This window comes from Doryrhamphus excisus, linkage group LG15 (genome assembly GCF_037039965.1).
Source record: "Doryrhamphus excisus strain RoL-2023G ecotype Guam linkage group LG15, RoL_Dexc_Guam_v1.1, whole genome shotgun sequence".
Classification (NCBI taxonomy): Eukaryota; Metazoa; Chordata; class Actinopteri; order Syngnathiformes; family Syngnathidae; genus Doryrhamphus; species Doryrhamphus excisus.
Window position 1 is genome coordinate 8,952,648 of NC_136371.1, and position 12,803 is coordinate 8,965,450.

General features: G+C 41.6%; 1 protein-coding gene across 2 annotated transcripts in view; it reads left to right on the top strand.

Moving 5' to 3' along the window:
* The window catches only part of LOC131104878 (interleukin-1 receptor accessory protein-like 1), a 132,852-nt gene that overhangs the window by 10,597 nt on the left and 109,452 nt on the right, over positions 1-12,803 (top strand). For both annotated transcript variants that reach the window (XM_058052521.2, XM_058052523.2), the window contains exon 2: positions 3,654-3,753. In XM_058052521.2, the coding sequence (XP_057908504.1) occupies positions 3,672-3,753 (82 nt within the window). In that variant the 5' untranslated portion in view covers positions 3,654-3,671. The remainder of the gene's footprint in view (positions 1-3,653; positions 3,754-12,803) is intronic.

The window sequence follows — 12,803 nt, forward strand, 5'->3', positions numbered from 1 at the left end:
GAAGTACATGCAGCCTATCCTTCTGTTCTAATACAAAATTGTATTACCTCCTGGTGAACATGGATATATAATCCACCGACATTCATTCAGCAGTGCATGGTGATGTTAAAAAAAAAAGATGTTCAAAATGTTCTATGTTCCTTTGGAAAGACGGCAGTGACAAACACCTTCCAATTCACACATGCCCCCACCCCTTCAGGATGAACTGCAAGCACCTCTGTGTATTTTATTGTCAGATTAACAAGAATAATTATGTCATATATACAGTGCTTCTCAGATAGTGGGGTGGCTCCCCTGGGGGGGCAGGTGAACTGTCAGGGGTGTGAGATAGCCGGTCTAATACCAATTGCCGGGCTGATACCAACCTTCTTTCCTCATGTTTGGTTATAGTCATAGAATTGCATGCAGGTACTTTGCTGACATCCAAAGCACACCACATTCCTACTGTGCAACAAATATTCTGCTCCCCTGAGGGGGAAAATTTAATTGCTCAAAACATGACTTAGGTTATGCAATACTGCTGCTGCGGCTGTTTTTTAATTAAACTTTAAATGTGCATAGTTTTGAATAGAATTTCCGACCCAGCAGCACCTCTCAAAGATTCAAATGTAATTGACTAAAGTGAAACTTTGTGCACAAGTTTAAATCTGAGTCTGAAAAGAAATGAAAACAGAATTAGAATTCCAGTATGAAATTGATATTTTACAGTGAATGTGGCCTACAGCTCAATGACTTAGCGGAAAAACACGCTAACCATGACTAATGATTACAACTTCACACCCAAGTGTCCAATGCTACACAGTACATGGCCTGATTGAGTACATTTGGCCAGTATCAGACCATTACTGATCCTGAGTATCAGAGCGGACCCGCAATGTTATGCTATGAAGGCAAAAATCTTTATTACTGCAATTGTGTTGTTCATCGTTTTTTGGCTAGGTAAAGGCATTTATTTATTATTTCCAATACCTAAATTTTAACTCATCCATTTTCCCTGAAAGGTCTAGTCCAGCCTTTGGAATGTTGTTTTCCAAGATTGCCAAGTAGATGCTACCTTCTTTTTGAAGCCAGTGTACAGTAGATTAATCAAAAGCTTGCACGTCGGCATGACTGCAATGAATGTGAGATTTTCCCAGAAGATCATGAATTCATTAATGCCCGCCCGCCTACATAGACGATCATGCAGTACAGTAGGAGTGTGCTCAGTCTGCTGCAGTCTTGTCAGAGATAGGGATCCTGTTTCCCTGCGGCTGCAGGGCGCCTCTTGCAGCGCTTACGCTGGCCTGCTCTCTTGGCGATTATGGCTCAGCTTTCCTACCTGGGCTCTGCGTGCGCCACATTTTTCCACATTTCTTGTCTAAAATCAACAGATTTTACAACAGTGAGATCCTGAATATACATCTTCTTTTACAATTTCACACTGCCTATTTATATTATTTTAATTTATTTGCACCGTGAATGGAAAAAAAATCGTAATTTCATTGTCCTTGGTTGATGAATCCACAAGAATCTTGAATTCTCCACTTTTACTCCCCTGTATAGACTCATGCATCATTTGCTCTTTCTTCATTATCTCATAATGTATACAGTAACCAGCCTGCCCTTTTAACGCCATAGTATTCTGTCAGTGCTCCGAACAGACAACTTACTGCACTTTTGTATGTAATGAAAGAAAGAAATGAATTACACCATTGCTGAAGCAGTAAAGCAATGTTTTTTCTAACCTTTTCAGTGATAAGAAAGGTTGGTGTTCAGTGTGAGCAGAACTGGTGATTCAGTCATTTTTCTGTCTTCAGTCCAACGAAAAAGACCAAAGCTTTTGTGCTAATGTTGCAGACTTGCACCAAACACAGAGAACTAATTAAAAAGATAAGATTTCAGCGTGTTGGCATGTCAGTTTTACGGAGGTAGCATCAGTTGCAGCCAGTAAGGGCTTGACAACAAAAGGCCTTTTGACCAGGAGAACGCAGCGATGTCGCCATCTTTGGCTGCCGGCCATTTTTGCATGCCTCCAAAGGTCTCAGGGCTGTTCTGTCTTTTCATAGTTCCAACTCAAGGCCTTTCTGATTCAGCTCTGTGGAAAGCATGTGAAGCATCTTTGTGGAGACTGAAATACCAACTGATGCTTCCTCTTAGTCTTCATGGAGCTTTACTGTCGCAAGAAACACTTCAGAGCCTGAATATGAAACATTGAAATAATTTCCTGACATGCCTGCCGTCCAGCTTTCACGTCTGACTGTCTCCAACTCACCTTGCACCATTTATGAGAATGAGTTTAGTTTGCAGATAAGTGGCTTTTAAGTGAAAGTTTGAACTTATAGTTACATTTAAATTAACACCTAAGTCATTCACACTGTGCATGGGACACTTGAACAACATATAAAATACAGTAAGAAAAAAATTAACAGCAGTTAAATGTAATAAAAAGAAAACTATTAATGGAAAAATTACTAGACCTGCCTTGTTTCTTCAATTCCTTGTCAATGTTAATGTCTGGTACCACGACAAGTATGTTACCCGAAAAAGACAATGAACACAACATGGAATGCCTAAAAGCAGTTTTTCTAAATTACACTCTTTGTATATATATACCACTGTATATACTCTATTGTAGTAGAAGTCTGGAAAGGCCGCCTCCTTTTTTCCTCCTTGTAGTCCATGACTCCTCTGGGATTCAAGAATCTTTATTCTTATCCCAGTCGAGCGCTAGGGACCAAAAGAGGCGTTTCACCTCCCTCTTTGCTTTTTATGAGGGCCATTTTTACTTCCATGGTGATGTGTCTGTGAATGTTCTCTTTCATCCAGGTCATAGTATTCTCAGGACATTGAATTCATTGCTACGAGACTATTGAGGTTGTCTTAGAAGACGTTTCGCCTCCCATCTGACCAAGCTTTATCAGGCATAGCCACTTTGGTTTCAGATGGGTCCATGACCATCATTGCATCTTAATGGGACGCTAACTAGGGTGATACCACCCAACAGAACTTTGTTGGCAGGAAGAGGCTCCACTTCATTGTATGTCAGCGACTGCCAGACGCACACTTTATTCTTCTGCCCGGCAGCGGCATATGTTGCCTTCTTGTGCTGCGTGTGGTCTGTATTCCTTTGCTGGTACAACTATAACTCGTTCTTATGTTGTTTATGGACCAAAATTACATTTTTGAGGAGTTCATGTGAGTGTGTTATCAACGACCAAACGTCACCATCTTTGTTCTATTTTTTAATTTTCTACCGCTTATCCTCACGAGGGTCGCGGGGGTGCAGGAGCCTATCCCAGCTGTCTTTGGGCGAGAGGCGGGGTACACCCTGGACTGGTTGCCAGCCAATCACAGGGCACATATAGACAAACAACCATTCACACTCACATTCATACCTATGGACAATTTGGAGTCACCAATTAACCTAGCATGTTTTTGGAATGTGGGGGGAAACCGGAGTACCCGGAGAAAACCCACGCATGCACGGCAAGAACATGCAAACTCCACACAGAGATGGCCGAGGGGGGGATCGAACTTGGGTCTCCTAGCTGTGTGGCCTGTGCGCTAACCACTCATCCACTCATTATTTGTGCATCCCCAGCAAAAATGTCTGGTTCCGCCGGCACATTAATAGCAAAGTATGACTACTAACTATTGCTCTCTTTTTCTTTTAGGACTGGTTTGAGGGAAAAATGAAAGCATCAATTCCTTTTCTGATCCTACTTCATGCACTTGTGGTCCATTGCCTGAAAGTGGTGTCAAAGAGAGGTTCAGGTAAGGTTTTCTAATGCAACAACAACGACATGGTCCAACATACTGAGACATTGTCAGCCACTGACTAACTGTATACCCACTATTTTCATTTCATTTCAATTTAATTGCGAAGTTTTTGTGTACAAATACATCTGTATATAGCAGGGGTGCTCACACTTTTTCAGCATGCGAGCTACTTTTAAAATGACCGAGTCAAATTGATCTACCCACTACAAAAATGCAAAACATCTATTTATTTTCAAATGTATTGAGGATTATTTTATTATTATGGAAGTGATATGTTTTTGCCTTTTTACTTGTATGTTGATGTACCTTACATAACCAAATGAGCCAATTTTGCAAAACACACATAATGAACTATTAACATTTTTTGTAATTACCTGAGTTTACTTTGATGACTTGCACTGAATTGAATCAGCCAGGGATGCATAGTCCGGACAGTAGCTGCTGATAGCCAGGTTAGCCAGGCAAACGCACTTCGAAAAAGACATTGTGAAAAAAAAAGTCCACCTCCCATTCCGTATGGAAGTGATATGTTTTTGCCTTTTTACTTGGTCCAGCTACTTCACTCATTTTAGTGACCATAAACTTTAGCGAGGGCTTAAAATCTGATGCAATTCGCCGACTAGCTTAGCACTTTGCATCGTTGTTTATGCATGAGCGGTGACCTAAAGCTCAAAATTCAGTTGTCATCTGATTGGTTGTCTTGTATGTCAATCAAGTAACGGGGATGGATGATAGGCTGACATCGTAAGTTCTGCTGCACTTGGAGACGTTGTTTGATTTGATTGGTCACCCGAAGGGCAACATTCAGTTGTCATCTGAATGGCTGCCCTGTATATCAATCAAGTGACGGCATTGATGCTAGGATGATATTTTTTTAATGTCACGCCGCGATCGACCAGTACCACCTCCGCGATCGACCGGTAGATCGCGATCGACTTAATGAGCACCCCTGGTATAAAGTATACGTATACGTTACACGCATTCATCTCTGTGTCCTTGTTGGTGTAAACCAGGGGTGTCCAAAGTGAGCGAAGTTGTTATTAATAATACTGTATGCTATGTTCATAGCTACATGTGTTACTGTAGAAAATTGTGGCCCTTGCATCCTTTCACATTTCAAGATGTGGCCCTCAGTGGAAAAAGTTTGGACACCCCTGCTCTAAACATCACCCCCTCCCTCTGGGAAGGGTTAATGTGTCTTGTGAGTTTAATGTTGCTAGGAGCGATGCCATGACCCTTCTAAAAAAAAGCTGTGACAATAACGTGATCATAATACTGATTAATGCCATGTATACATGTATATATTGTAGGACCATTGTCTTGATATACAAAAGCATGAGAAATCAAACCAAAATTCGTTCTAAACACCCTGCATCACCAACATGTGATGAAGATGTCTCAGTGTTCAGTAGTGCCACAGTACTGCAGTAATGAGTCAACCCTCTTGACTTAATGGCATCCATTCACGCTGCCTCTGATTTTCCACTGAGGTGAGATGTGAGATATCATGATTTAATGTTCAGATCCTTGAACCTGTCTTGTAGGGAAACCCACTTACAAATTCCTACCTGAGGGATATGTTTCCGGAGGATGCATGAAGGTTTCAGTGGCCCTCACCAGCCCTCGATTGGGTCAGAACTGGAATAGCCAGACCTCCATTTGTTGCTCCTCCTTTGAGATGATACAGCTTTATGAGACACCATGCTGTTTAAGACTGTAAAGACTTGAAATTGCATTGATTAAATTGTAACGGGAAGGAACAGGAGTATCAAGGGGCTGTGGGTAAGTATCATCGTGTGAGCATGTATTTTGTTTGACTTCATGAGATAACTTTTAGCCATTTATTTATCTGAGACTGGATAACATCAGGACTGAAGCCGTAACCTGATTGAATACTATCTTATGTAGTGGATCGTGTTCGTACTCAACCCTTGCTGGATTCTTATTTCATTTTAGCTGTAATTATTAATTATAAGAGTTTTTTTGACTGAAGGTACAATAAAAGCAGCAAGACATACCCTGAATAAAGCAAATTGCATAAGTAGATTTTCCTGAATCTTCCAGTACCCACTCACACACTGCTGCTCACACCCACACGCAAACTCCAGAACATTATTATTAGACCATCGTGTGCAAAACATTTTTGAGCAATGTAGTGTGGTCGCTCCCAAGTAATTACAATACAGTTGCTTTATTGTGAATCACTGTACCCAGTTGTTTGTGGCTAGATAGCATATCAGAGTGTAACACTGTAGTTGCTGTGATGTCAGAAGTGCAGCAACTGCTGGCCTTCAGCAGTGTTTGTTTCTCCCAGCAGAGCCACAGTCACTGGTTGTGCTACTACAACCTTTGACCTTGTTGGTCCTATACTTCCACCATGGAAGTAATGTTGTAATTGTCATTTGTGTGGTTGCGAGATCAGACCAAAGCTGTTCAACTGATTTCCTTAACTTTTTGTATTTCTGTCGGAATTTATTCCGAGCAGTCTGTAGCAGTTTCCATTTTGTAACGTGTTTCTTGGCTGCACTGCTTCCAGTATGTGTTATGTTAGATGTTTTTGTCCAATCAGATTTCAGCTTCTATATGTTTCCAAGTCAATGCAATCTCTGCGAGGCCTTCAGAATCAGGAATGCTGACCCCATGTCACTTAAACACGATTAGTCATGGGGCTGTTTTTCCAGATTTCAAGTTCACCTCACAAGGACAGCTAGCAGGCGTACAGTACTGGCAGAATTTGTCCATCCTCTGCCTGAAAGCCTATGCCTAACACTCAAAGTTACCAGTGTGCTTGAACGCATCATCCCATCAACAGTGCATCGCTTAATTGATGACTTATGAATTGGTGCTCAGGCCAATGCAAATCTGTCTTGATGAGTTGCACAAACTAAAAGGCCCAACAAGAAAACCTTGTCCCCCATACCAGTGTCTACGTCTGAAATACACACATTTTCTCCCTTACTGTGACCAACTTCCTTTTCCCATTCTTGCAAGAGGAAGAATCAAGGACATCCTGACAGTCAAGTACATTTACTGTCTTTACACCCGTCGTAACATTCGACTCGGAGAGGACGTCCACATTAATAAGTCAGTCAAAGGAATCTACCTCCCACATTAACTGGGCTAATCACAATCTGGCTAATCAAAAGGCCCCTTTTAGAATTGGACAAGACAGTGATTCCTGACCAGGGACATCAGTCAGCATGCTGCACACATTCAGTCGCTGGAGTTTGCAATCGATATTAAATAATGTTAAATTTGGCAACCACGTATCAATGGGGAAATTTGAACATTGGTTAAGATGTCACCATTCACGTGGATCATCTTTTGCTCTTTATACCCAGACGCTTTCCCAACTCAGAGTGAGAGGTGCAGTACACCCCGGACTGATCAATGCCAATAACACAGCTGACACATACAGTAGATATAAACAACCATCCCACTCACATTCATACCTGATACCTGATGCCTGATACTAATAAGAATCTCAAAAAATTAGTCTTCCAGTGACTCTTTATTTTTGAGGAGGCAAGGAAAAATAATGTATCTCAGCTCCAGCTGGCTTAGGAGTTCAACAACCTGTTCAACAAAAGACCTTCACCTTATATAGTCTTCAGACAACAAGCGATCAAAAACTCTGTGCATCATTTTTGTTGAAGCATCACACAGCATCTCAAATCTGTGATTGAGTTGTAACGGCATAGAGGTACCGAGGTAATCTCTGTGAAAACATACATAAAGTAAATGATGGCAATAACAATTAATTTTTCCATCACCGTGTTAGGCAGTGATGCTAACACACGTGTTTTTGCTACACACAGAACAATTTCAGCAGACACTAAATCCTCCTGGGAGACTCTGCTCCGTCTTATGACGTGCATCAAAAATCAATCGAATGGGACTTTAGAGCATACATTATGTCTTGCCACGTGGAGCACTGTCCTCGCCCCCTTTCAAAGGGCTATTTTCTAAGACTTAAGCACCCACCATTAGCTTATAAGATGGCTCATTTTACGTTGACTGAAATCCAGATCTAGGAATCAGGGCGTGGGGGTGATGGTGTGGGTCAGATTGGCCTTAGGTGATTGTTTCTCATCAATTTTGGAGGAGCTTATTGTTTTAGAGCTCCCGCTGCCTGCCAGCACAAAGCACGATATATTGACTTATTTCCATTTTAATATACTTCTCAGAAATATACTGCATTGGTTTGAAGCTCCCGTAGCAAATTATACAGCCCACATTTGGCAATTGGGTTATTTGGTATCAATTTGAGAGATTATGTGCGTGGATGATAATGAGCTTGAATCCAAAAGAGGATTTTAACATCAAGAAGGTTGGCCAGTGCTTAAATTAAGAGAGTCTGTGTCCCAGGTTTGAGGGGGCAGACGTTAGATAACCCAGGGCTCTACATTAAAAACCAAAATGACTTGCCCATAGGGAATCCTTAAGGTGAGAACTACTTGCCCGAACTTGCCCCATGTAAAATGAAAAGACTGCCATAATGATATCATGTAATTTTTTTGTAGCATCACATGAGAATCTCAAATAAATAAAATAAATAATACTGTAGAGTTGCGTGTGTGTTGTATTCCGGGCTGTAGTTTCATGCATGGACGCTGGGGGGCAGTCATGTTCAGCTCGCGGTCTTGGAGCGGGCGTTTTGGGACCAAAGAAGAGGAACGAGAGGGGAAAAAAGAAGAAGTTCGGTTGCCGTGCGCCCAGCTAGTTAGTTAAGTCTGCAACAGGCCAGTAAGTTGTTTTTCATGCTGCCTTGGAAATAAAAAACATGCAACGATAGAGGTTCATCACTTTTTGCTGTTTCCTTCAGAATTAGACGATGTTGGCAGCGACGCCATGATGGATGTTTTCGTAGTCAAACGATCGCTGATTGGTTGATCGCGAACAACGGGTGTGGGTAAAACGCGGACTGTGGATTACGGACCGCCGTCTAAATAAACGATTCTGATTGGTCCATTGCAAGGATTGCTTTGCAAATTACCACCGGAATTACGCAGTCCGTGTTTTACCAACACCCAACAAGAACCGCTTCATGCCAAAATACACTTGCCCGACGGGAATATCACTGATTAGATTTACTTGCCCGAATTTTGTTTTAACTTGCCCCGGGCCATCGGTACATCGTTATTGTCGAGCCCTGTAACCTGAAATAGACTGTCAAATGATTGAAAATTAGAAATACAGTTGATGCAGTACAGTATACATGTACTTAATATTTATCTCTTTATGAGAGTTGACGATTCATTGGTTAACTGATTAATCATCAATAGATTAATTGCTGCAAGTAAGGCATATAGGATTTAAACCTGATGGATTCTGCATCAAATTAGAATTCATAATTTTTTGGTCAAGCAAAAACATATTTTTGACTGAGGTAAAACTCAAATCGCTGAGAGCTTGTTGTGCTCTAGCATCGTCCAGCTTCATTGTCGGCCATTTTCAAATGTACACCGGTGTTCTGATACCTACTCGTGGGACAGATGGGTGTTTTTTTTAGCCCTTCATGCTTCCAGTGCTATTCATTATGAGTTTTAATTAGCCTGCCGTACACAACAGGGCAGCGCTGGCCTGAGAGGTGAAGTTTGTGTGAAAGCCTGAAGTCTCCCACCAGTGTGGCCTCTGATGATAGGGCTGTCAAGCTTGCTATCACCAGCCAGGCACTCAGCATGTGTCCTTTTCAGCATTGCTTTACTGGGAAGTTTGAACACATCCTCTGTTTCGGCTCAGTCCTGTCGTCACTCAGTGACAGCTTAGCATAAAAACACTACTCTCTTGTTCGTTTTGTTCTTTCTCTTTTCTTTCCATGTTGCCCTTTTTTCAAGCCTTATTTTGCTGTCAAAGTGGGATTGGTCAAAGAACAATCAACCTATTTCTGCACCAAGCAGAGGCAGTGTATTCTTGGAGCTCTCGAGGGAGTCCTGCCAAATTTGGGGCTTTTCAGTTTCCTTTTTGCATGGGAGAATGGATGTAAGCTGGCTCACAGTGGAGTTTGCTTTTTGTTGGTTGCAGGAGGCTGACGCACTGCAGGAGTTTTGGAAACAAACCAAGTCATCCAGCCCTCACTGTTTATTCTCAGGATACACACAGGCGCCATTCAAACCACATTACTTTGCATTTTTATTGTAATTAGCAATGACTTACTTTGGTTTGCTACGAATACACCGCTGTTCACTGTGAACCTTTAACTAGTCCTAGCATGTACATCATGTGATGAAAAAAACATAACACATTTCATTTAACTTAAAGTGGAACGGTACTTTTAACAATTTTGCTCATCATACACAATACACACATTTCTTGCCCTTTTCTGTGCATTCTAATAAGATAAACTAACTTAGTATGAGCTAGCTAACAATGCACGCCATTTGAATGTACCTCTTTCGACCACAAAGCTAGTGTGCTATTGTTTGATGTTTATGCTGTCATCATACTTAAACAAGTACACTGATGATAACATGTAATACTTACAGTATCTTACTATATTTTGATGATTTAAAATATTACCAAAATGTCTTTCCTCAGCGCACTGATTTCACATCGCCAATATCGCTTAGGCTACTTCCGTCAATAACAGCAGCATAGATACAGTGACAACACTTACAATGTCCAGTCTCATTGGGATGGCTGTGTCTTCCAGCATAAAATGCTAACAATAAATGAGCATCTTGTTGAATATTCATAGCAAAATTGAAAGGTACTAGGTATCCACTCCTCCGTCTATTCCGGCTTTACTGATACAAGCGGTGAGCGAGACGTCGTGTCAATCTGCCAGATAAATATAGTTTTTCGTGTTAGCTGCTGAAATGACTGCTTGGTTAACAAACAAGTTGGTTATTAAATGGAACACTTTTGGCATTTTATATTCTAAAATAGGTGCTTACTTCCCACGACGTCCATTGTTAGCTTGCTCATATTGCGCTAGAATGCACATAGCTGGCAATATAGTAAACTAGTAAACAAGTAAAACTAAATCTTAGCTAGGTTCAGAGCCAAGACCAGTGATCTTGGGCTCAAAAAGGTTGGTGACCACTGCCGTACAAGGCTGACTTGGACAAAAGTAGATGACACTGAGCACTGAAGGACTCGCATTTACACCGTCATTGAATGGGGACTTAACCCACACTGCCTGCAACCGAAGTCAGGCGGGTCAAATGCTTGACCATCAGTGACCCGATCTAAATGCATCAGACCCGAATAAAAGATGCTGTGAACTGCGCATATTTTGCTTGTAAATCTTTTTTTCAATACAGCTGAGAAGACACCTCGACTGCATGAGTTTGGAGAAGATGAGTAGGGAGTGACTGTCATGAGAGTGCTTGTGCAGATTCTCTGTGGCAGGGGGAATACTGTTGATTTTTATTATGACAGCACAGAGGCGGTTGCATCCAGTGAGCGTCAAGTCTCTATTAGCATCCTCTGCTAACTGAGAGGCACTACAGATGTGAGTGGGCGGTATAGCTGTGGTTCCAGGCAACACGGCACACAGCCACCTCATCATTCTGAGGATCTCTGTGCTCAAAGCGCTATCGCAGTGTCAGTTTCAGCCTTTTTTTTTTTAGTAAATAGCATCACACAAATGTCGTTTTATTAAAAAGGAACAAGAAAACAAAATTTATTTGTTGGATACCCATGTGCTCCATTTCCAACAGTGACTAATATTTGCAACAATTAAGAATCATACTATTATCCAAACTTGACCTTTCTGCCAAAGAAACATGATAAAACACAAAATCCTGCTTTAATTAAACATATCTGTGGTTTTGGACGGTTATGACCTTCTGAAAGAGCCCGCCAATCAGACCTCCGGTTTGGTTGAAACACGCTTTACTGGTGGTGATAATGAATGATCTCGCTAATGTGGCCATTTCATCCATCATCATGTGTGGATGAATGATGAACCCGCCCCCCCATTTGTGTAAAGGTGCTGAACTCGCAAATGTATTAGCACCTGTCAAGCAAATTAATTGGCAAGATGGTGATTATTTATAGGCCCATTTCCGCAACATTTAAGTCTCATTTTTCTGTCGATATTTATTTGGTAAAATAGTATGAAAAAGGCAATGTAGTCATATCATGACTGGATGCACTGTGTTGAGATGTGGCCTGATTATACTGCTTAACAAGCATGCCACCCTTTGCTGTCTTAAAGAGCGTGTGATGCAAGCATCAAAAGGGCCCCCTCTTGCTGTTCACAGTGCTCTCTGAGACTCTCAGTCACATGTTTGTGCACCAAGTGCCTGGTCTTAAAAGCCACAAGGACAGCTCAGGATTATGGCTCTGTTTGCCTCTTTCATTGCCTCTAATATGCAAATGGAGGATTAGCTTCAAAAGGAGATCATTGGCATGGAGACTTATGTCTACCAGGAGGTGTTGCTAGCCATTCATACCTGCGTCTTTCCAGATCAAACAACGACCACACATATCAGGAAATGCAAATGATTATGCAAGGTGTGTCCAGCTAAATCCCAATTGTACTCCTCTGTTATCGTTAGAAAAATGTATAAAACAAAATATAAAAATTATTGCTCGGGAAACCATTTCCATTGGTCCAATTACAGTGCCTACTGCACAGAAACAGAAAGACATAACAGGAAACTCTGGCTTCATCACTGAACTGAGATCTTGGCGTGAGAGTTCTACAAAGCCCATGCAGTGACAACATCTTTAATTGAGTGAATTAAGTGACCCGATTCCTGTGTGCAAGCCATCTCTGCAGTTGAAACTGCGTCAGACCGGTTAACCCTTTCACAGCGCCTTGCAGGCTAATTGGCTTCAGTGTCCGGTGAAGCTCCAATCCACCTCTGACAATCACCTCTGATCTGCTCACCCAAGCAAGGCTATGCTGAGGCGGCACTAATTTCTGTACTGCATCAATTGAATTTGGATGGATTTATCAGTATTCAAAGCGTATGGTATGTGGACCATTGTTGGGAGTGCACAGTCCCACCCTGGATATTGAAGTGCAGCTAATCCAGTCAAATGCTCATGCTGACTGTGTACAATTGATCAGAGGCAGACACTTATGGATC